The sequence below is a fragment of the Lipotes vexillifer genome, unplaced genomic scaffold, assembly GCF_000442215.2.
Source record: "Lipotes vexillifer unplaced genomic scaffold, Lipotes_vexillifer_v1.1 scaffold412, whole genome shotgun sequence".
NCBI lineage: Eukaryota > Metazoa > Chordata > Mammalia > Artiodactyla > Lipotidae > Lipotes > Lipotes vexillifer.
The window spans coordinates 401,402-426,498 of NW_006798464.1; the positions used below are offsets into that span (position 1 = coordinate 401,402).

The 25,097-nt window shown below is 42.4% G+C and overlaps 1 protein-coding gene across 1 annotated transcript in view; it reads left to right on the top strand.

Annotated features, from left to right (window-relative positions):
* Positions 1-25,097, top strand: part of ABHD2 (abhydrolase domain containing 2, acylglycerol lipase) — a 73,353-nt gene that overhangs the window by 25,801 nt on the left and 22,455 nt on the right. The window contains exons 2-3 of the mRNA XM_007470515.1: positions 3,701-3,876; positions 6,793-6,960. Of these exons, the coding sequence (XP_007470577.1) occupies positions 3,701-3,876; positions 6,793-6,960 (344 nt within the window). The remainder of the gene's footprint in view (positions 1-3,700; positions 3,877-6,792; positions 6,961-25,097) is intronic.

Here is a 25,097-nt window from a genome sequence, read left to right on the forward strand (position 1 = left end):
GGAAAGGATGGGCCATTTATGGTGTAAGGACAATTAGCTAACTAGTTGAATTAGATTAAAGATGAATTAGATCTTTACTTCACATCATTTTCAAAAATAAGTGGACTTCAGGGTAATACATTTTTAAAAACTATGGGAATAATAGAAGGAATATTGCTGAATATATTTATAATGGGGTGTTGGAATAGCCCCTTTTAAAGCAAAATGCAAAACACAAAGGTTTTAACAGAAAAAATTAACAAATTTAACCACAAAATATAAAAAGCTATATAAGATGAAAAATAAAATTAAAATATACAATAGACTGGAGAAAACCCTTGCAAAATATAATATATAATGACTTAATGTAGGAGTGATAAAAATAAAAAAGGAAAAAGAAAACTATAATAGAAAAATGGACAAAGGATATGAACAGACAATTCACAGAAAAGTACAAATTGCTAATAAACACATGAATCAAGGAAATGCAAATTCAAGTAAGATACTTTTTTTCTGCCATAGATTGGATCAACCTTAAGAAACACAAATTGAAATATAATACCCATTTTTTGCCTATCAAAGTAGCCAAAACACCATTTTTTTTTAATATTTTTTTTTGTGGTACGCGGGCCTCTCACTGTTGTGGCCTCTCCCGTTGCTGAGCACAGGCACCAGACGCACAGGCTCAGCGGCCATGGCTCATGGGCCCAGCCGCTCCGCGGCATGTGGGATCCTTCCAGACCGGGGCACGAACCCGTATCCCCTGCATCGGCAGGCGGACTCTCAACCACTGCACCACCAGGGAAGCCCTGGTTTTCACTTTCTTAATGTTTTTCCTATGATCTGTGGATCGGTTATAAAGACAAGCAAACAAAAACACAATAAAGCTCCACCACAGTAAATGCTATGCAAAAACTCAATTTTGTAAGCCCTGGTGTTGGGTTACCGTGATGTTAATTAAAAAGTGTTTCATCAGTAGGTGGTATTGTCATAAAATTATAGACAGTGAAACTTCCACTGTGTACAACTGACCTTACACTGAACTGAGAAAGTCCCAGGCAGTCACCTGTCCACACACCATGCACGCATGCATGCACACACACAGGAACAGCTTGAGAATTTCATCCCAGCCCAGTCTGAGAATGGTGCTGAGTAGCCTGGAAGGAGAACAACAGCCAAACACCAATCATGCCACAGCCAAGTTCACATCATCCTGATGCATACGATTTTTTAAGCATATCTTTGTCTTTTCAGATTTACTAAGTGGGTCTGTATTCTGTTCATCCTCAAGTCCTCCCTATGTGCTTCGTGTGTTTCAAGTGCCCTGAGGATAGACATAAAGGAGAATGAGCCCAGGCCCTGCAGGTGGCAGGGAGGAGTGTGCTTGAAAAAGGTGTATTTTAATCAAGCCTCGTGGGTGCTAGGGTGTGCAGGGTGCTTTGCCAGGGGGCACAGAGGCAGGGAGCTCCCCAAAAAACCTGATTGGAAGTGACTCTTGAGTGGATGGTGGTTCAGGTTTTTTGAAACTTAGGCAAAAGAGGTAAGCAGGCACCAAGGTGGCACCTCCTAAGCCAGGCTACTAGGACTCAAGCAATGGAGGGCCGTGGCCAGGTTTGTGTGTTAGTTATCCCTCCACTGGTGGGGGGATGCCAGAGTCGATGGGAGCAAGACTAGAGGCTGAAAGGCCACTTGGGGGGCAATTGCCAAGATTCAGAGGCGGTGACAGGACCTTGAATCTGGAGCATGGCATCAGGATTGATCACCTGTGTCATGATTATACAGGAAATCTGACTAGCCAAAAGGAAATTTTATGCTTTTGTCATCTTTTCTATGATTATATTATATTCTAAATGAGATCAGAGGATAAGTAGATGAAATTTAACCCATTCTTCTGACATTTTTAACCTCAGCACATTTCTTTTTTTAATTTATATTGTAAACAAAATTTTCTCTGAACTTCTCCAGGAACAATCGGAAGTTTGGTTTCTTGGACCACTCCCCTCCCCATATGCACAGTTCATTGTCCATCTTAGTAGTCTGAAACCCTTTATAAATTCGGTTATCTAAATCTTGTATAGTATTCAGCTGTCCTATTGACATTATTTTATAAGCTTGCTTTTTGTTACTGTCATAATCCACTTATCTCTTAAAAATGCCTTTGCCTGCTTTCTAAAGGCCGTGGTCTCTGCGCTGAGATTTGCACCTGTGGTTGATGCTGGCAAGTGGTTTCATGTCCATATGTCTTAAAAATACTCTTCCTTGGGCTTCCCTGGTGGCGCAGTGGTTGAGAGTCCGCCTGCCGATGCATGGGACACGGGTTCGTGCCCCGGTCTAGGAAGATCCCACATGCCGCGGAGCGGCTAGGCCCGTGAGCCATGGCCGCTGAGCCTGTGCGTCTGGAGCCCGTGCTCTGCAACAGGAGAGGCCACAACAGTGAGAGGCCCGTGTACCGCAAAAAAAAAAAAAAAAAATACTCTTCCTTCTCCTCCCTGCCCCCAGAGAGGAAGCTTATCTGGGAACTGGCTTGCTTAAGGTGATGACTTCCCTTCTCTTAAATTTGTGTAGATTTAATGAATTGCCAAAAACAGAGAGTAAATCTGGTTTAATTTAAGAAGAGGGTCTGGGATCATCTGGTCTGATAGAAATGATAGGCACAAATCGGCAAGCAGGTTAAGGTAAATTCTTAATAAAAAGTTCACCACTGTGATATAATACAGAGGTGAAGGATTGATGTCATTACCATTTTATATTATATGTCTCTAGTTTAATACAGAACACAAATCCTGCTCATGCATCAAGCTTGGGCTCAAAGCTGAAGAAGAGAAACCAATAGCAGTTTCAGTAAATGGGATCATCTTGCCCTGTGGTTGTGAACTATAATAATTTCTTAATTGTAACTTGGAACACCTTGTTTTCCCAGTGATTAACTAGTTTGTGATTTTTGCACTTCCTACCAAGGACCAGAGTCACTGTGTTTTCACGAAGGACAGTTGTTAGGGTGGTATCATGCCTTGCTTATGCTAACAAGACTTTATCCTTCATTAATCCAACAAATATTTACATTGCCCTGCCCTTCTAGCACATTCTCCAGAGCATACAATGTGCCCCCCAGCGTGCGCACACACACACACACACACACACACACACACACACACACATGCACAAGGCACTCAACAGACTCTTAGGAGGCTTTGCAGCCCTCCCCAGTTTAACAAGGCAGCAGGTTTGGTTCATGGGTAACCCCTGCAGCTGTGGCCTGCCTTATTGGGGGAAGGCAAAGAAGTGAGCATTTAGTGTGCATAGGTGCCGTGCTAGCTATTTTATATACATTAGCTCATTTGATAATGAGGCTAACCCTGTCAAGTAGCATGTGTTCAAAATGTATTAGTCGCTTTCTTTCTATTCTACATTATGGAAATAACCCGTGTTGAATTAATTTATTATGGAAATAACCCATGTTGAATTAATTAACACCTTAAATTTGAAATCCTGTCTATATAAGCATGCCCTGGTTGATTTCTAAAGCTAATCTGATGCATAAATGGGAAAAGGAGATAAATCATGGCATGGATATAAGGTTTAAAAAATCTCATATTTGTGCTTAGTGTACAGAATTTGTCAGGAAAAAAAAAAGAGGTTGAAAAGCTCTTGCTCCAAAGTTTTTTTAGAGCATTATTCAAGGAGTGTGGGAAAATTGACCTCTCCTCTCCTTCTTTCTTAGATATATTCCACCTTTGATCTGGGGGAAAAGTGGACACATCCAAACAGCCTTGTATGGGAAGATGGGAAGGGTGAGGTCACCACACCCGTATGGGCACCGGAAGTTCATCACCATGTCTGACGGAGCCACTTCGACCTTTGACCTCTTCGAGCCCTTGGCTGAGCACTGTGTGGGAGGTAAGCTAGTTTAGGTCATATGATTGGGCCATCACTCGGGGAAGGGGAACTAGTCCGTGAGGGAGCCTCAATATAAATGCTCGAGCCATTGATACTTACCATCGCATCCAGGGTGCTGTAGGAAGTCTGCTGAGGTGCATCACTTAGGAGCAACCGGCAAGGACTGGCTCTAGCGTGTGCTTGCCAGGCACCCTGTAGGGCTCTTCAGAAAGCATTGTTGAATACAGTTTTTTAGTCCTCTTGTGAAATAGAAAAGCTTGGTATAAGAACTTGGAGCCCAGGACCAGGCCTCTGGTTTGATGACAGCAACAGAAGCTGGACTATTCTAAGTGCTTTATGTATGCTATTATCTCATTTAATCCTCGCAACAACCCTGAGAAGTCAGTGCCTTATTATCCCTACTTTACTGATGAGAAAACTGAAGCTTAGAGATGCAGTGTAGCTGGTCTTGTTTGTTGGACAACAGCAGATAACAAAGGCTCTCATATACCCTCTGCTTAGGTTTCCAGAGGTCTGGGACACCTATATCTCAGAAACAACCATGGTTTCTACTGGTGATAAAACTCTCATTGCTCTGTGCAGACTGCACAATAAACATTCATAAAAAGCTTCACAATGAGGACTTCTGAGGAAGTGGAGTTAGATGGCTGCATCCTTTGAACGCTGTTACTACTGGAAGAGGACATGTCTTTTGAGTTCTGTAGTATTCAAAGGCACCGAGTTTTTTACAGGAGCTCAGTCAATATTTAGGGGTAAATTCCAGTAAATGTAATATAGCTCTCAGTTATTTAAAGCACTTAGAACCTCTGAGTAGCTAGTGACAACTTAGCTTATGTTCCCTCTGTCTGGAATGCTTGTCCCAGACCTTCACACAATTGCCTCTTTGTCATTTAGCTCTCAGCCCCGAAGTCACCTCAGAGGGATGGTCCCTGACTCCTCTAACTAGTGTTTCCTTCCCAGGAAATCCATCACACCTTCCTGCTCTAGTTCTTCATGGTACCTGCCACTCTCTGAGCTTATTTGCATAGTTGTTTATCATCTGTCTGCTAGAATGTAGGAATCCCCAGAGTCGAATAAACAGTCACAGAAGAAGTGAATAAATGAATAGATTAGGAGTTCACATTGTGTTTCTAAGCCTTGTAGCTGATCTTTCAAATATTTATTTCTCTACCATTTAAAAAAAGTTAAATATTTTTTCCCTTGCTTCTAATGCTCTGACTTCTACTATTAAAGCACAAAATTTAAGCAATTTAATTTAACCTGCTCTTCTAGGACTGAGGTGGAAAGTTGAAAAGGACGAAACTGATTCATTTTTGTGATTGTCTGTGTCTTTCTGTCACCCCTGTGCCCAGAAAGGATTGATGAAGGTGGTTCTGGAAGGCAGAAATGCTTCCAAGAAACGCTCTAAGAAAAGCAGCCGTTTTTCCTTTTTAATGATTTCTTCCTGACAACAAAAGGAATAAATACTCACTCATAGAAAATGTAGATAATGTAGAAACATTTTAAAAAAAGAAAAGAATCATCTGTAATCCCACACCCAGCATACCACTGTTAACGTTTTGTTCCATTTACCTTCGGTTCTATGCAAAGTTTTTCTAAAATTTAAATTACTACACATTATATTACAAATTATAATATAAATATTTCCCCATATCGTTAAAAGTCTAAAAGTCTTCAATAACAAAAGTCTAACAACTGCTTAATAGTCTCCAATGTGGTCATACCATAATTTAATCATTCTGGTTTGGGGCATTTAGCTTGCTTATAATTTTGTTGCTCTCAAATAATCCTTTGATAAGCATCCTTACTCATAAAATTTAAGGCAAGATTCCAAGAATTGGAATTACAAGGTCAAGGTTTATAAAAAATTTTAAGTTTCTTTATGCGTATTGCATACGAATTTTAAAATTGTTCTTAACTTTCGGAAGCAAAATTTATGATTAGATTTAATAACCCAAACACCACTTTTCTTTTAAAGAAAAACACATATTCATATTTTTAAGTAGGTAGTTCATGCTCATGATAGAATATTCAAAAGGTACTAAAGAATATACAGTAAAAGTGTAAGTCTCTCTCCCACCCTAACAGTGGTACCCACTGTTAGGATTCTTATGTATGATTCCAGAGCTAGTGGATGCGTTTATAAACATAGATGTCTTCCCCCCCCCCAACAAATAGCAGCATATCATAACCCTTTTCTGCACCTTGCTTTTTCCACTTAGTACATATTAGAGAGCTTGCTATATCAGTGTATGTAAAGATGTCTCATTATTTTTAAGGGCTACATAATATTTCATTGTTTGGATATGCAAAAATTTATTTAAGCAGACCCCTATTTCTGGACATTTATGTTATATTCAGTCTTTTGCTATTACAGTCTATACTGTAGATATATTGTTTTGTGTATGTACAGTGTATCTGTAAGATAAATACCTGAAAGTAAAATTGCTGGATCAAAGAGGTCTATACAAACACTGCTTTTTATTTTTCCATTCATTCATTCATTCATTCATACAGAATTTCATATAGAAATTAAGAGTAATGCTTGGAAACTTGTATAAGAATTTGACAGAGTAATTTTATATCTATTGAATCTAATAATTAAAAAATTGAGATTTGAATTTTTTTCATTTCATTTTTCTAGTAATTAATTTTGATTGTATTTTATTTTTCAAAAGCATCTGTCCATAACGGATTGGAACTTTTAAAAACTGACCCTTCACCACAAATAATTTGAGAAGCACTGCTATAGAGAGTTCCAGCTAGAAGGGAAAGATATTCTTTCCCAGAGGAATCAGTGACAAGATGTATGTTAAATTCTCTCCTACTGTTGGCTAAGCCAATGAAGTGTAGTTGTGACCATTTATCATGTCACTATTTATTGGCTATCTCGGAATCTCCTCCTCCACCACATAGATGATGTTACCATGGTCATCTGCCCTGGAATTGCCAATCACAGCGAGAAGCAGTACATCCGCACCTTCGTTGACTACGCCCAGAAAAATGGCTATCGGTGTGCCGTGCTGAACCACCTGGGTGCCTTGCCCAACATTGAACTGACCTCGCCACGCATGTTCACCTACGGTAAGCTTGGGGCACAGCCAAGTGGACAACCCCTTATTTCTGTTCCCACTCCAAGTGTGCTGCTACTTCTGCTTCTGCCTTACTTTTCTAAGTTTAGAATTTGTGCCCATCTGCAAGAGCTGGTGGGGCACACAATTGTAACAGCAGCCCACGTGTACTGGGCATTTGAGAAGCCATGCCTCACATCAGCCTCTCAGCTGGGCACTGGAACAACCCCTATCTCAGCCCACCTCAGAGGCAGAAACTAAAGCTCACAGGGGAAGGTCTTGCACAGCGCCCCCTGCTGGTAAGTTAATGCCCTTCATCACTATGCCCTCCTGACCTTATTACTCAGGACTCTTGTGAGTGGCAGGCCAGCGCTGTGATGAGGCATGTGGGTGTTAGTGGGAAGGGAGTCTGGCACATTAACAACTCAGTGGGTTTTAGGCTGCTTGAGGACGGAAATTGGATCTCATATTTAGACAAATGCTTCTTGCGTTTCATTGAAGTCCTTTGTTAGGTAACACTCTGTGTTCTGGACCGCTCGTTCTTTTTTTTTTTTCAGATAAAATAGACTTTATTTTTTTTTTTTTCTGTATTATACATGAATTCTTTTTTTTTTTTTTTCGTTTTTTAAAATAATTTTTTTTTTTTTTTCGTTTTTTAAAATAATTTTTTTTTTTTTTTCTGTATTATACATGAATTTTTTTTTTTTTTTTTTGGACCACTCGTTCTTAAATCTTATTTAACTCTCCCTTCAGATTAACTGAACACACATAAATAATAAACACTTAAAATATGTGTCTGTATATGTACCAACATTTGTGGTGTTTATAACCACATCAATTATAAGGTGTTTTCATGGGAAACAAGTAAAAATTACATCTATAATCTCACCATAACTAATTTTCTCTTTCTTCATCCTCCCATTCTTTTATCTGTGTGCACATTTTTTATTTAGATGCAGTCATAGTGTGTATATCTATGGTAACTTAATTTAAATAACTTTATATTCACTAACATAAAGATGCATAGTCATTATATTTAATCTTTTTAAAGAGCCACATTGCTGTGATTACCCTGTTATTGTTTATTTAACCATTCTTCTTTGTAGCCATTTAGGTTATTTAAAGTTTTTCAGCATTTTAAATAATGATGCTATAAATATTTTTTCATAAAACTTTTTTCTTCTCTTTAATGTCTTCTTGGGAGTAAATTTCCAGGAGTAGAACTTCAGAGTCAGCATTTTTTATGCACGTCTGTACATATTGTCAGATTGTCCTCCAGTAATATTGCTCCAGTTTTTTCCACCGTTGGTGGCGTGTGAGGGCGGGTAAGGAAGCGTGAGCGGGGGCACCTGCTCTTTGCCAGGCTGGGGGCTCCCATCCCACTGCTCCTCCGTGTGCACTCCCACCTAAAGACACCCATTTTATAGCCTCCCTTCTGTTCAGCAGTTTGGTCAGTAGCTTGAAGATACAGGTGAAGCTCCAGATTTATACATAACACAGGCACATGGGGAGTAGTGAGTAAGTGAGAGACAGGTTTGGATCAAAAGGCAGAAACAGGCAGTATCTAACAAAAATGAAAACAATGGAGAACAATTATAAGGTCCTGTACTTGGATATACAAATTCGGGTGCACAAGTAGAGGATGGGGAAGTGTGGCTTGGCCGCAGGGCCTGGGACCGGAGTGCTACCTAACAGCACGAAGTGCGAACAAGACAAGAAATGCCAGCAAGAACACTTAACGTGTGCCCAGCACAGTACCGCCGTTTCCCATGGACGTGATCTCTTCCATCTCCACAGCAGCCCATGAGGCGGTGAGTGAAATTGTGATGGAGAGACTCAAGCACAGAGAGTTTAGGTAATTCGGGCAGGGAGAGAGCCCGTAAGTGGAAGAGCCAAGAAAAGAGCCTGAATCTTGCCGCCCCGGCCTCCAGAATCCTAGGAGAGGAGCCTGGCCTGTGCAGTCCAGGCCCCCGCCCCTCAGAGTGCTGAGCTATAGAGACAGGAGTCTAGACTGGGGGGCACTCACACACAAGTCGAGGAGTCTGGTGGCTAAAGGAGCAGAGATGAGTCGGCTCAGTGTGGGACGTGGTCACAGAGAGGCTACCCCAGCCCTGCCACTGGCCAGCTGTGTTACCTTGAATTTGCTTAACCTCAGTTCCAGGTTCTTCAACTGCAAAGTGGGGGTTACAGTTTTACAATTAAATATGGGTCACTAAGAACTTAGCAGGCAATTGAGTGCCTAACATATAGTATCCACTTACAAAATGTTCGACTTATTCAAATACTTGAAGATCCAATAATGCTAGTGAGAGATTAGCAGTGCTCTGTGTGGCCCAGATAAATAAATAAGACGTGTTCTGCAGGGGAAGATGGGAATATCAATAATAATTACAATACAGTATGATGAGTGCACCAGTTGAGAGCGTCTGGTGGGCGCGCAGCAGCAGGGTGGAGAATCCAGCCTGTCTCCGTAGGCAAGGAGTCACTCGTGGAAGGAAGGGTCCTCCCAGATAAAGCATTTGAACCGGGTCCTCAAGGTGAGGAGGGGTTGGAGCTCAAAAATAGAGAGATGGGGGCTGTGGGGTAAACAGCCCTACAGCTGCCTTTTAAGAGAGTGGCACACCTGGGCTGGCGAGCAGAATTTGTGAAAGGAAAATCCGTGGGGTGAAGTGAGTCCATCTAGGGTGAGATCAGCACCCACATCTTTCATAGTAATTTAACTTTCCTTTTTTGTTGTTGTCACTATTTGTTTCATCAGAATTTTAGAAATAAATTCCTATAGTTTATTATATTTTAGTAGTTTTCCAGAAAGACAGGTACCTAAAGATATGGATGAGTTTTCTAGCTGTGCTATTTAGTTCTTTTGTTTATCAGTACATCTTTTAACTGTTGAGGTGCATTGTTTAACCATCGGTTAGTAAGGTCAAACAAATGTGACCTGAGGTCAAAAATCCAGAACTTAAGGCACTTGAAATCCAAACAAAAACATCTCTGGGGGCTTCCCTGGTGGCGCAGTGGTTGAGAGTCCGCCTGCTGATGCAGGAGACACGGGTTCGTGCCCCGGTCTGGGAAGATCCCACATGCAGCGGAGTGGCTGGGCCTGTGAGCCATGGCCGCTGAGCCTGTGCGTCCGGAGCCTGTGCTCCACAATGGGAGAGGCCACAACAGTGAGAGGCCCGTGTACCCAAAAAAAAAAAAAAAAAAGTCTTTGGTAGCTTAGAGAAGGTGTTAGTGCTTCCTTAAGTGCTATTGATATGACTTTAGTATAAAAGAATGGGTTTTTAAAGAATGAAATTTTGCCAGTTGCAACAACACAGGTGGACTTGGAGGGCATCATGCTAAGTGAAATAAGTCAGACAGAGAAAGACAAGTAGTGTATGATATCACTTATATGTGGAATCTAAAAAATACAACAAACTAGTGAATATAACAAAAAAGAAGCAGATTCACAGACATAGAGAAGAAACTAGTGGTTACCAGTGGCGAGAGGGAATGAGGGAGGGGCAATATAGGGGATTAAGAGGTAGAAACCTCTTATTTTATACCTTAGGTATAAAATAAGCTATAAAGGGGAATTCCCTGGTGGTCCAGGAGTCCAAGGATGAGGGTTCAATCCCTGGTTGGGGAACTAAGAACCCACAGGCCGTGCAGCACAACCGGAAAAAAAAAAAAAGCTACAAGGATATATTGTACAACATGGAGTATTTTCAAATATTTTATAAATATAAATGGAGTATAACCTTTAAAAATTGTGAATCTCTATATCATACATTTTAAATTTATATAATATTATACATCAACTATACTGCAACTTTAAAAAATAAAAATAAAAAAATAAAAGAATGGGTTTTTAATAAATGTTTCCCTGGACTGGTGAATAAGGAGCAATCCTTCAACAAAGGTGGCCTGATACATTAGAGCAAAGCCTATGTTTGTTACTTTTCACTGGTAAAGTGAGGCAGCTCAACTGTTAACAAGCTAGAACTGAAAAATCTTCATCACACTTAGTCCTGTAATTACTAGTGGCCTATTTATGGACTTTCTATACTTCAGTATAAATATATTTGTTGACTTTTATTTCTACATCTAATATCATTCATTTTTAATTACTGTTGCTTTGTGATATGGCCTAATATCTGATAGGATTCACCCTGACCCATTGCTTCTTCAGCGTGTGCTTTTGTCTCTCTGTGTGTTTATTTTTTCAGTTGAACTTTAGAATTATTTTGTCAAGTTCTGTGTTGAGTTTCTGTACCAGTCAAGATGGACTCAATTATGCTGTGGAAACAACCCGCAAATCTCACTGGTTTAAAAACAAAGATTTATGTCTTCCTCACATGACAAATCCATCCTGGCTTGGCCGGAGGTGTCCTATGTCCCATCACCATCCTCACTCAAGCACCCAGGCTCATCAAGCAGCCCCCATCTGGAGCATTACCCGTAGAGATCACAATTTATTGGCCAAAGCACATTACATGGTCAAGTTTAACTTCAGTCGGGTGCGGGAGGTGTGTTGTTCCCAGAGAGGGAAAGTAGATTTTGGTGAACTCTAGCACACTGTATCATAATTTTTGAAGAGAAATTTTATTGTATAAATTAACTTGGAAAAGTTCGTTGTTATAGTGTTTTCTCATCCAGGAATGTGGAACTTCCCTTCAAGTCTTCCTTTATTTCTCCCATAAAGAACTTCTAGTTCAGTGGTTATCAACATTAGAATTCCCCTGGGGAACTTCTGAAAGATACCAAGGCCAGAGGCCAGCCCCCAGGAGTGTAAGGTTCCCACCCCCCACCCCGGGCTGAGAGCCACAGATGTAGGTCTTACACATTCTTTGTTTCCTCTTCAGTTTTTTTCTTTTACCTTTTTATTACAGAAATGTTCAAAGTATAGAAAAGTAGAGAGAATAGTAAACTGAACTCAGAATAAACCCCTCTGTACCCATCACTCAACCTCAACAAGTACTCAGCTTCTGGCCAATCTTATTTCATCCATAAACCACACCTTTCCTGCATCCCCCTTCCAAGATTGTTTTGGAGCAAGTCCCAGACAGCCTATCATCTCATCTGTGACTGTTTCAATGTGATGCTAAGGTACATGGACTCTCTGTAAACTGTTTTAGTTTGCTAGGGCTACCAAAGCAAAATACCATAGCCTGGGTGGCTTAAATTAAAGAAATGTATTTTCTCACAGTTCTGGAGTCCAGAAGTCTAAGTTCAAACTGTTGGCAGGTTTGCAAAGGCTTCTTTCCTTGGTTTATAGATGGCTGTCTCTCTGTGTGTCCATGCCTGTGTCTCTGTCTGTGTCCTAATCTCCTTTTCTTTTCTTTTCTTTTTTTTTTTGTCAAATATCCATACCATTTGTTTTGTTTTGTTTTTGAAATTTATTTATTTATTTATTTTTGGCTGCGTTGGGTCTTTGTTGCTGCATGCGGGCCTTTCTCTAGTTGCAGGGAGCGAGGGATACTCTTCATTGCAGTGCGCAGGCTTCTCATTGCAGTGGCTTCTCTTGTTGCGGGGTATAGCCTCTAGGTGCGCGGGCTTCAATAGCTGTAGCTCGCAGGCTCTAAAGCGCAGGCTCAGTAGTTGTGACGCACAGGCTTAGTTGCTCCACGGCATGTGGGATCTTCCCGGACCAGGGCTCGAACCCGTGTCCCCTACATTGGCAGGTGGATTCTTAACCTCTGCACCACCAGGAAAGCCCTAATCTCCTTTTCTTATAAGGACACCAATTATATTGGGTTAGGGCCCACCCTAATGACCCCATTTTAACCTTAATTACCTCTCTAGAAGCCGTGTCTCCAAATACAGTCACATTCTGAGGTACTGGGGCTTAGGACTTCTACATATGAATTTGGGGAGGACACAATTCAGTCCATAATATAAACATAGCACAGTGCCATAATCACACCTAAAACTTTAACAGTATTCCTTCATAGCAGTTCAGTTTCCCCAGCTAACTTCTTTCTTTGTTATTTTCCTTTTTAATTACAGTTTGCTCAATTCAGGATCTAAATCAGGTCCCGTATATTACAGTTGTCTCAAAGGTTTCTTAAGCCTCTTTTAAATCTCCTTCCCTTCCCTTTTTTTTTTTTCTTTTTTTTGGCTGTGTTGGGTCTTCGTTGCTGTGTGCGGGCTTTCTCTAGTTGCGGCGAGTGGGAGCTACTCTTCGTTGCAGTGCGCGGGCTTCTCATCATGGTGGCTTCTCTTGTTGTGGAGTACAGGCTCTAGGTGCACAGGTTTCAGTAGCTGCGGCACACGGGCCCTAGAGCACATGGGCTCCAGTAGTTGTGGCTTACGGGCTCTAGAGTGCAGGCTCAGTAATTGTGGCACACGGGCTTAGTTGCTCCGTGGCATGTGGGATCTTCCCGGACCAGGGCTCAAACCTGTGTCCCCTGCATTGGCAGGCAGATTCTTAACCACTGTGCCTCCAGGGAAGTCCCTCCTTCCCTTCACTTTTAATAGACCCAATCAAGTCAGCCTCTTCCATGTGGGGTAACTGGATGTGACATGAAGGGGTTCCTGATCCCTGGGACATGGCACAGCCCATCCAGAACATACGTGGGCACCAGGCACTGGCCTGAGGGGCCTGCTGACCTCAGGTCTGCGCAAGTTCTGTGTAGAGGGCCCTTCTCTTGTCTCACCAGGTTTCACCTTGTCGTGCAGGACTCAACCAAGATGGCACCTTCTTGGAGAACCCTTCCAAGACTCCCCTCGCCCCCAGTCATTCTCTGTCTAATCCCCCTCTTCACATTCTTCAAGGCACGTATGGTTTGGTGAAATACTGTATTTGTTTACATGTTTATTTCCTGTCTCTCCATCCCCAATTCCCCTCTACAAGTGCCCAGGGTCTTTGTGCTCCTGTTCTGGCCCCCCAGGGCCTCAAACCCTGCTTGGCCCATAGAAAGTGCTCACTAGGTCGGTGTTGCCTGAATGAGGACTGAGAGGAAGGGCGTGAAATGACAGTTTGTGGATGGAAGGCGATGTTGTGCAGACTAGCGTGTCTCAAACAGGTGTGCCTTATGGTTGTATGACCTGTCCTTAAGTAAACCGTGTTGCTCTGGAGCAGATGGCAGGCCTTCCAGTCACTGTGATACTTGACCAGAGCAACTAAAGAGGGCATCAGCATGAAGCCCTCATTCTTCATTTCCTGTTTCCCCCCCCCACACACACCTCTCTTTCTGAGAAAATTGCAAAAGACCTTTTCCCGCTTATCAAACTCTGTTCTAAACCACGTAAGCACTAATCCCTTGTTATTGGGCATCTTTGCTGATGTGATTAGAAATTGTTGAAAATAGATCTCTTGAACAGAAGAATTTCCTAAATGGATAACCTTACATTCTTGTGACTTAGAATCACATGAATCCTTAGTTCTGCCTTTGAAAGATAAATTCACTAAGGAAAATCCTGCATGACAGCAGTTACCATTTATCTCACACTAACAGTGCCAGGCATGTGCTGAGCATGCACGGGTATTACTTCCCTTGATCCTCCTGATGCTCGGAGGTAGGCGTTAGTTTCCCGACTTCCCAGGCTCAGGGAGGTTAAGTACCTTGCCCGGGGTCACACAACCAGTAAGTGGTAGGACCAGCATTCAAACAGCGTGATTCTTAACCTCAACTCAGTACCACCTCTGCCATAGTGTTCATTTCCTATTTATGATATTGCTTATTAGAATAAAGGGGAGCAGGGAGATAGTTGAGCATTAAAAAGATTTGTCCCCACTATGGTGGTAGTGGTCATTACTGTTTTTATTAGTAGCTGTCGCTTACATAGCACTTGTTGTGTGCCAGGCACTGTTCTAAGTACTTTATAGGATGTATTAAATCAATCATCCCCCTTCTACAGATGAAGAAACTGAGGCCCGGCAAGGTTGAGTAACTTGCACGTACTGTATGGCACAGGGAACTCTACTCAATACTCTGTAATGACCTAGATGGAAAGAGAATCTAAAAAAGAGTGGATATGTGTGTATGTATAACTGATTCACTTTGCTGTGTATACCTGAAACTAACACAACATTGTAAATCAACTCTACTCCAATAAAAATTTTTTTTAAAAAAAGGTTGAGTAACTTGCTCCAGATCACAAAGCTGATGAGTGGGTGATCCAGGTTTCCATCCCAGGCAGTCTAGTCCTGAGTCCATGCTTTTGAACAACAAGCTACATAGCCTTTCCATGTAAGGGACTGCATCCTGCTGATACTTCTAAGGAGTAAGGAAATAGTTCCCAGTCGGGTACATTTTAGGTTTAAGGCAAAAGAGCAGCCAGGAGCTTCTCAGAGCCACAGAAATAGACCTGTTGGGTTTGGGCTCTGGTTTTTGTTTATCTCACATCCTACAGACATTCATGAGGCCAGACCCTGTGATGAGAATACAGGCGGGAATTCAAGTCCCTGCTTTTCTGAAGCTCCCATTCTAGTGAAGAACAGCTCACCATTGAGAGAAGGGGGGGAAATAGTCCCAATCAGTCTGTACTTACTGGCTGGGCTTGTCCAAAAAGAATATTTACCAACAGCAACCTTTTTAAGGACAGGGGCCAGATTTTAATATTCAATTTTTATATTATGTTCTTGTTAATCTCCTGCATCTAGTGTATCACTTAGAGAGAGTTGCTCAGGAAATGCCTGCATAAGGAAAAGGCAGTGTTTTAGAGTCCAACAGATGGGAATTTGAATTCCGCAGTTGGGGAAGTTAGCATTAATATAAAAGTACACAGCATGAGGCCCAGCAAATACCAGTAAATGCCAATGATTATTGTCTTTATTAGTCTTTCACTCTTACTTTGTGTTTTCTGTGAGCCCACTTAGAGGAGAAAAGGCGAAAGTTTACTTGAACAGTTAAATGGCCTAGCCTCTATGTCGGCTTCAAACAGTTGACTGCCTGTGAACTGTCATAAGGGCCAATTTGAAAAGCAGTGCTCGTTGAGCATAAATTTCTGTTTTGAGCTTGGTCTGAGTTATGACTTTTTTTTACAGTTATGGCAAGGCCCCGGTGGTTATTTTGAAGGGTGCAGTGCTTGCTTTCCAGCTTCATAACCTTCAGTACTGGTTCCTTGCCAAAGCTGGTGGGCCCAGGCTGAGGGTAGGGGGCGTGGTCACACACCTCCAGCTCAGTGTTACTGGCTTCTATATTCAAAATCAGTACTGGCAAGTTGTTTTTATTGTAGTACATGTTTATTAGCTATATTTTAACTTTCTAAAAATTATTTTTGTTCTTTAAAAAATTTTCTCACCACTTGCCTCAGAATAGTTCATAGATTTTTTTTTTAACCAGCAGATATTAAAGATTTCCCTTTTGATGAATTACATGACATTATCTGATCTGACCAAAGACAAAACGTGAAACTGTTAGGATGACTAGTAGAACCCACAAGGGTAGAATTTATCAGTCTTTTAAATTTCTTATTTAAGTACGATACTTTGCTGGAACAGACCGGGGGTCCATAACCCTATCTTCTGGATGAGATCAATGAATAACACTTGAAAATGAAGGAAAGCATAGAAGCCTTGAAGATTTTTTTGAAGTGTATTTATCATTCAGAGCCTAATCTTTAATTGGAACACTGCGGTAGTGAACAATTGACTTAATTGTTTTTTTAACCTAGGCAGTGTTAGGAATATGAGTAATGTCAGTGATGCTGCAGGGTAAATTCAGGAAATATTCTGCTCCATCTTTGTCTTTGGCTAAATGCCTTATCCCAGCAGTCCAGTATTCATATTCAGAGCAAAGTAGAGCTGGATCAAGTCCACCAGCCAAGGAAATGAACTAAAAACCAGAATGATCCAGTTGTGGTTATTCTGACCTCCATTTCTAAGACTGACCTTGAAGCCTTATGACCAGAAAGTTAAGAGCCAAGTGACAAAGGGTCTATGAGTTTGATCTTGATTAGAGAAAACATTTAAGATTTTTAAAAAGTCTTTTCTATATCAGATGAAAGGAATAAAAATAATAACCTTGCATTGGCCCCAATAAGGTGACTGAGTCCCTTAGAATCATGAGCCTCCTAAGAATTTAGGACCGAACACCAATCTAGGACATTTTGACATTGAAAATGGTCTCAAACGATTTAAATTGCCTTTTCCTGTGAGTTTAAACAGTGAAGTGGGCTCTTCCCTTATTTCTAAACACCTGGCTTTCTTACATTAGACATCAAGCTGAGAAGAGGTACATGAAATCACAGGATCATCTTCTATTGCTTGGAGGAGGAACTCATTAATGTCCAATTGGGTTTAATACTGGATTTTTTTTTTTAAACTGTCTTTTGGAACCTCAATGTAAGATCAGAAAATTTTGCCTTGCTTAGGGGATAGCATTTCCATCTTAGAAGGGAGGGAAGCCCTGTACCTGTGGTCACCATATAATTTAGCAACCCAACTGGGTCACTTATGAGAGTGAAAAAGGACCTTACTAATAACTGCATCAGAATAACAGACAAACTCCAGGACTCTCTCAGGCAAACTAAGGTGTATGGTCACTCTGCTATACAGCATGCTGTAGAGATCACCCACATGATCCAAGGTATTTTGCCACAAAGAGTTGCAGACAGTGATTTTTTAAAAACTTCTTCTTAGAAGTAGAAGTAACTGCTCAATCTAGCTGAAGATATTTGATTAGATCATGAACATAAATGTTTCTGTAAGCTTTTCATGTCTACCATTTTCATTGATGCAGACTCCATTTTGTTTTCTTTTTTTGAATTTTATTTTATTTATTTTTTATACAGCAGGTTCTTATTAGCTATGTATTTTATACATATTAGTGTAGATATGTCAATCCCAATCTCCCAATTCATCCCACCACCACTCCCCGCAACCGCCACTTTCCCCCCTTAGTGTCCATACTTTGTTCTCTACATCTGTGATTCAGACTACATTTTGAATCGTATTCATGATTCCAGATGACAGCCAGGAACTGTGTTGCCTCTGCAACAGTCGAGTGTTATAATGGCAGAAGGACACTGTGGGAAGGGAGGCGGGGGGAGGTGGGTGAAGAGAGAGGGAGAATGGGGAAGCGAAGGCAGTGAATTTGCAGAAGCTCAAGCATCTTAGTAAAACATCTGACAAGACCATCTGCTGAGAGTCATCGAGCTTTGAGAGGGTGCCCAGGGAGGGGCTCAGAGTTTAGGGGACATGTTGGGGAGTAATACTGCGAGCAGAACTGTGAAGGAGCCTTGACAGGTCTGTGCTTTCAGGATGAGATCTGAATATTTAGCCTTCAGACAGAAGAGGGCAGTTTTCAGCATCCTGTACCCCGGGAAACAAAGCCAACAGCACTCATTTGTGAAAATCTTTGTTTCAGAGATAAAGACAAGGCAAATTCATATGGTGGGCAAAGAGGGCTCTCACTTTATTTCTACAGCTGTTTTCTTCCTGAGTGAGTCAGCTTTGCAGCAGCTTGCCCACAGCTCTAAGAAATGACTCACACACCTTCACTATGAAAATGCTAGGGGCTGCTAAGCCCCCAACAGTCTACCAGCGAGCCATGTTGTTAGCTGACCACTCTCTTGCATTAAATTTAGTGGGAAGGACATTTTGGTTCTTCTTTCCCGTCCCGTGCTCAGTCACGCTGGTTGATACTGTGTGCTTTCATGCCGCATGATTCAAACTTCCTTCTTACCCAGCTCCATCAATGGCACGCCCACCATGTGCCTGGCGTGGAGGATACAGAGATGACTCAAAGTCTCCATCCACAAGGAAGACCACATCTCTGGGTCCTTGTATTTGAGCCGACTGAGTCATGATAGTGCCATTTTGGGGGAAATGGCTTTTGAAATAGATGGGAGGTACAAGAAAAAGGTCTGTCCTCGGCAGTTTGCTTTTCCAACATAGGCCTGTGGTACTCATCTGTCTAAGGCCAGGTTAGTGCCTCCTATTTCGTCATCTTAAAAAGCTACAGCAAGGGCTTTCCTGGTGGCGCAGTGGTTGAGAGTCCGCCTGCCGATGCAGGGGACACGGGTTCGTGCCCCAGTCTAGGAAGATCCCACATGCCGTGGAGCGACTAGGCCCGTGAGCCATGGCCGCTGAGCCTGTGCGTCCGGAGCCTGTGCTCTGCAATGGGAGAGGCCACAACAGTGAGAGGCCCGCGTACCGCATAAAAAAAAAAAAAGCTGCAGCAAGATTATATAAGGGCCTACTGTATAGCACAGGGGGGAAAAAAGGTACAATCTGTTTGCAGGACATATATTAAGTTAACCTTAAAAATGCATTCCAATATACATTAGGTACAGACAAATACTGTTTGATTCCACTTATACGAGGGACCTAGAATAGTCAAATTCATAGTCTGAAAGTACATTGGTAGATGCCAGGGGCCGGGGTCGGTGGCGGGGGTGGTGAGGGGGAATGGGGAGTTACTATTTAATGGGGACAGAGTTTCAATTTAGAAAGGTGCAAAATTCGGGAGATGGATGACGGTGAGAGTTGCACAACAATGTGAATGTACTTAGTGCCACTGAACTGTATACTTAAATATGATTTAAAAATTTTTTTAAGTGGGCTATAGAAACATTAAAAAAAAAGATTATATACCTAAATCTTGTTACTGGTGCTAATCCTTTAAGGATTAAATACATAGAACCTCATTAAAATCCTCCTAGTATTAAAAAAACAGGTAGCTGCAGCTCTTAATAAAAGAGCCCAGGGAGGGATTCCCAGACACTGAGGGTGTTTGGTAACTGACATCAGGTGGAGGTCCCGGGAGGACCCTGCATCTACCAGCAGGCTGATCCTGGAGCTGGGCAGACACCATGTCCTTGCCTTTCCCTTACCTGGGAGAGATGGCAGCTCTTCACAAAACACCCAACAGCTTGTCTAGGATTATGTAGACCTGGCCTTTTATCCAGATCAGAAGTGCTTGAATTTAATTAAACTAAGGCTCCCAAAGTGCCTACACGATTAGCTGTAATTGCTCCTCAGTAGTGTAGCAAATCTGAGTTACAAAATCCAAGTTTTGTAACTGCCCCAGTGACATCTGAACATCTCTAGGTCTCAAATAATTAGTCTCAAACCTGGATAAAGATAGGTAGGTCCAAAAGGCATCAGATGGTGAAAAAGTAAGACTTTACACAATTGAAAAATAAATCCTGGCCGTGCAATTGCTTATGTAGATTTGGGATACAAAGACAAAGGACTTGGGCTATGGGGTTAGACATGGGTCCAAAGCCTGTTGCTCCCACTCACTCACAGGGCCTAGCACAGGGCCTGGAACATAGTGCCTCCTTCCCATTCGTTTAGATGATACTGACTGAGTGCCTGCTGAGTGCCTGGCCCCACAGATGCAGTGGTGAACAACACCAGGAATATCTTTGCTTGATGGCGTTTATAGTCTAATAGAGAGGCTCATTCAATGGTGGAACAGAACTTAAAGATACAAATAATTAGCCGAGGGATGAAAAAATTAGGCAGAATCCCAAGGAAATGGTGGTAGAAACAATTGACATTAAGTCCCTTAGTACCATTTCTTATACAGGCAAATAATGTCCCCATCACAAGCTACATACATCACTGCCCCAGCATGAGGGATGTGTTGGGTGTATTTAGCATAGTTGAAACTGGTCTAAGGAGATTTAAACATCTTTTTAAGAAATTATTCTTCATTTTCACTAGATTTTTTAACTGGCTGGATTTTTATTGAAAAAGTAATGTATATACACAGGAAAAACATTCAAATGGTGCAAAAATCTATATAGCAATGAGTCAAACTATGTATTCCATCCTAGCCCCTGGTTCTCTTCAATAATAATAATAATAATAATAACTGCTATAGTTTTTCAGCAAATATTCAATCAGATATGTGTACACATATAATCCCTTTAAAAACACAAGTACACACAGGAGATGGTGCCATCCCACTGCTTCGCTCTTGTTTTGGTCCCTCAGTAAGCTGGCTCAGGGTCATTCCATGTCAGCAGACCGGACTCTACGTCGTTCTTTTTCACAGCAATTTAACTATTCCTCTTACTGGTGGAAATTTAGGTTATTTCCAATCCTTTGCTGCTGCAAACAGCGCTGCAGGAAACATTCTTGCACATATATCTTCGCACACATCTGCAGTATAAAGTCCCCCAAAGTGGAATTGCAGGACCAAAGGTTTGTCCTTTTAAAAGCATTAATAAATGTTACCACATTGCCTTCTGAAGGCTATTCCAGTGCCCACTCCCACATCAGTGGATGGACCAGCAGTCCTGGTACCCACACCCTCCCCAGTGCTGGGTATCGGCAAAGTTGATCTTTTCTAATACGGGCAGTGGAAAAGGATTGTGAATTGTCGTTTTAATTTGCATTTATTTAACTGTGAGTGACATGAAGCATCTCTCTGAACCGCCCTTTTAAAAGACAAAAGAGGGCTTCCCTGGTGGCGCAGTGGTTGAGAGTCCACCTGCCGATGCAGGGGACACGGGTTCTTGCCCCGGTCTGGGAAGATCCCACATGCCGCAGAGCGGCTGGGCGCGTGAGCCATGGCCACTGAGCCTGTGTGCCCAGAGCCTGTGCTCCGCAATGGGAGAGGCCAAAAGAAACAGAAAATTGAAGATTTTACCCACCTTTCCTATCAACTCAGACAGGGGTTCTCAAAGTGTGTTCCCTGGACCAACATTGCCTGGGAACTTGCTGGAAATGAAAATTCTCATCCCACCCAGACCTCCTGAATCAAAGATTCTGGAGGTGGGACCTAGCAATCTGTGTCTTAATGAGCCCTCTGTTTAGACCCCACCCCTAGAGTTTCTGATTCAGTAGGTGGCGTGAGGCATAAGAACTTGCATTTTGAACAATTCCCAGGCAACGCTAATGCCACTGGGCCAGGGACCACACTTTGAGAACCGCTGGGCTAGCACATTTTTCTTGCAGTAATATTTAACCTCAGTGAAGCTTTTCTGATCCACTCTACAAGAACGATTACCAGAAAGCAGTTGTGTGTATTTAGGGCTTTAAAGATTGTTTTTGTTAGGAGTTTGATGGGCCCGGTAGAGCTGCCCTGTTGGGTTGAGCAGGGGTTCACCCACTACAGAAACCTGGCTTTGAGGAAATATTTGGAAAGCAGCTACCAGGGCAACAGCCCTGCTTCAGAAGCTTCCAAAAGGCAGGGCAGTGCCTCCATGTGGGCAAGTTGCTTACTGCAAGTGTAAAGGGAAGTCTGAAGAGGCTGGTCCAGAGACCAAGTGGGAGTATGCCTTAAAGAATGCTTTCTCCTATTGGTCTGAGCCAAAGGGATCCTTGTTCCCTAGAACAGTGGTTCTCAGCCCTGGCTGCACTTTGGAGTCACCTGTAGATCTCATAAAAGAACACCCATGCCCAGGTCCTACCCTCAGATAGTCTGATTTAATTAGTTTGGGGAGGGCCCAGGCATTAGTATTTGTTGTTGTTTTACAAGATCCTCAGGTAATTCTAATGTGCAGTCAGATCACAGAACACTGCTTTGGAGAAAAATCTAGAAATCTAGATTGGCCTTTTCAAGTGTTAAGCTACAATCCCTTGTTTAAATGACTTTTTTTAATTGTGGTAAAATACACAAAAATTTACCATTTTCATCATTTTTTTGTTTTGTTTTGTTTTTTTGTTTTTGCAGTATGCGGGCCTCTCACTGTTGTGGCCTCTCCCGTTGCGGAGCAACAGGCTCCGGACACGCAGGCTCAGCGGCCTTGGCTCACGGGTCCAGCCGCTCCACGGCTTGTGGGATCCTCCCGGACCGGAGCACGAACCCGTGTTCCCTGCATTGGCAGGCAGACTCTCAACCTCTGCGCCACCAGGGAAGCCCCCATTTTCATCATCTTTAAATGTACAGTTCAGTAGTGTTAAGTACATTCACATTGTTGTGCAATCAATCTCCAGAACACTTCTCATCTTGCAAAATTAAAACTCTGTACCCGGGCTTCCCTGGTGGCGCAGTGGTTGAGGGTCCGCCTGCCGATGCAGGGGACACGGGTTCGTGCCCCAGTCTGGGAGGATCCCACATGCCACGGAGCAGCTGGGCCCGTGAACCATGGCCGCTGAGCCTGCGCATCCGGAGCCTGTGCTCCGCAACGGGAGAGGCCACAGCAGTGAGAGGCCCGCGTACAACAAAACAAAAAACAAAAAAAACTCCGTACCCGTTAAACAACAACTCCCCATTCCCCCTCCCTCCAACCCCTAGCAACCACCATTCTACTTTCTGTCTCTGAATTTGACTACTCCTGGTACTTCATGTAAGTGGAATCTGACAGTATTTGTCTTTTTGTGTCTGGCTTTTTTCACTTGGCATAATGTCCTCAAGATTCATCCATTTTGCAACACGTGTCATAATTTCTTTCCTTTTTAAGACTGAATAATATTCCATTGTATACATGTACCACATTTGGTTTATCCATTCATCTGTTGATGAACACTTGGGTTGCTTCCACCTTTTGGCTGTTGTGAATAAAAGCTGCTATGAACATGGGTGTACTTAAATAATATTTTTAAAAGAGAAGAGAAGTAACAGTTATAATAATAGTTAACATTGAATACTTACTATGCCCTGGTCTAAGCCTTTTACCTACATCACTTTACTCAGTTCTGCAAACCAACTCTGTAAGGTATTTACCATTATTACCTCCATTTTACAGATGCAGAAACAGACCCAGAATGGTTTGGTAACTTGCCCAAGGTATTTTCCAAAGTTCCCTCAGGATAAAAATCATTTGGAGTATTTGTTAAAAGTACCCATTGCCAGACCCCATGCTGTATCTGTGGACTCTGAGCCTCCAGCAGGAAGCCCAGAGGTATAGATTTTCCTTGTACCCCAGGATTTGCTTGTCATCATTGGGAAGTTGAGAGCATTGGGGGCCACTAAAGGGGCCTACCCTAAACAGTGTGACCACAGAGCTCTTTCATTCAGCCATGGGGCCAGACTGCCCCATTAACGCTGTGTTTTTAAGGCCTCTTATGGCCTAAGAGAGGTGAACAAATATCTCTAACAAGAGTTCTGAATTCTTTAATTTGTTGCATGCCTGAGCAGCGTGATATCAGCTGAGTGTGTTTGAAGACTCCCCTCTCTTTTACATCACATCTCCCCATTTTAAACCTAGCGTTTCCCAGAGATATAACATTCCTTCTATTGCTACCTTTTTAAAAAGAGAAACTTGGACAAATGACCTAGATGGGGACAAAAGTCTGGCGTTTCAGATTCCCAAGTTAAGAGTCAGGGTTCCCTCTGGACCAGCTTTTTGTCGCTCCAGGAGGCTGTCACCAGGACCCATCAGAGGCCTTCAGAATCCACTCAATTCATCAGCTATTTATTGAAGGGCTGCAAGGTGCCCCAGCCTCTGCTGGGTGCAGGAGGGAGAAAAATAGGAGACTTGATCTCTTATATCTCAATGGAGAGAGAGACGTACTTCCTTGTCAGGGTGACACCTGGGTCTTTCCATGTTGGGAGGGAGCAGCTCTTGGCCCCCAGTTTTTCCCCTAGTCTTAAGCATCTTTTGCCACCTTCCAAGCCTCAGGAGCTCCGAACACTTTCAAACTGCGATCATTAGTCAAAGTCTGGGGAATCTTGTCTGGAAAGAGGCGCGAGGGGGCCTCTAGGAGTGTCAGGAATATTTTCCGTCTTGATCTGCACAGTGGTTGCATGGGTGTAAATGTGTAGATTCATCGATTGTGCACTTTCCTGGGTGTATGTTATACCTCATTAAAAATAAAAATAAAAAAGAAGGCAGCTTTATGTGTATTGTTACACAATGGCTTCTGAAACATATTGTTAAAAAAAAAACTGCTAAGCAATACGTATGCTGCCATTGGTTTGTGGTTTTTTTTATTTTTTATTATTTTTTTTTGCGGTATGCAAGCCTCTCACTGTTGTGGCCTCTCCCATTGTGGAGCACAGGCTCCAGATGCACAGGCTCAGAGGCCATGGCTCACGGGCCTAGCTGCTTCGCAGCATGTGGGATCTTCCCGGACCGGGGCACGAACCCATGTCCCCTGCATCGGCAGGCGGACTCTCAACCACTGCACCACCAGGGAAGTGCTGCCATTGGTATTTTTTAAAAGAGTATAGGAAAGTACCTTTTACCACATCTTTTATGTCATTTGAATTTTGTGCCATGTGCATGAATAACCAACTCAAAAAAAAAACATTTAATGCAGATTCCTGGGCCTGGCCACCATCTTACTGAATAAGCTTCTTTAGGGGTGAAGCCCAGGAATGC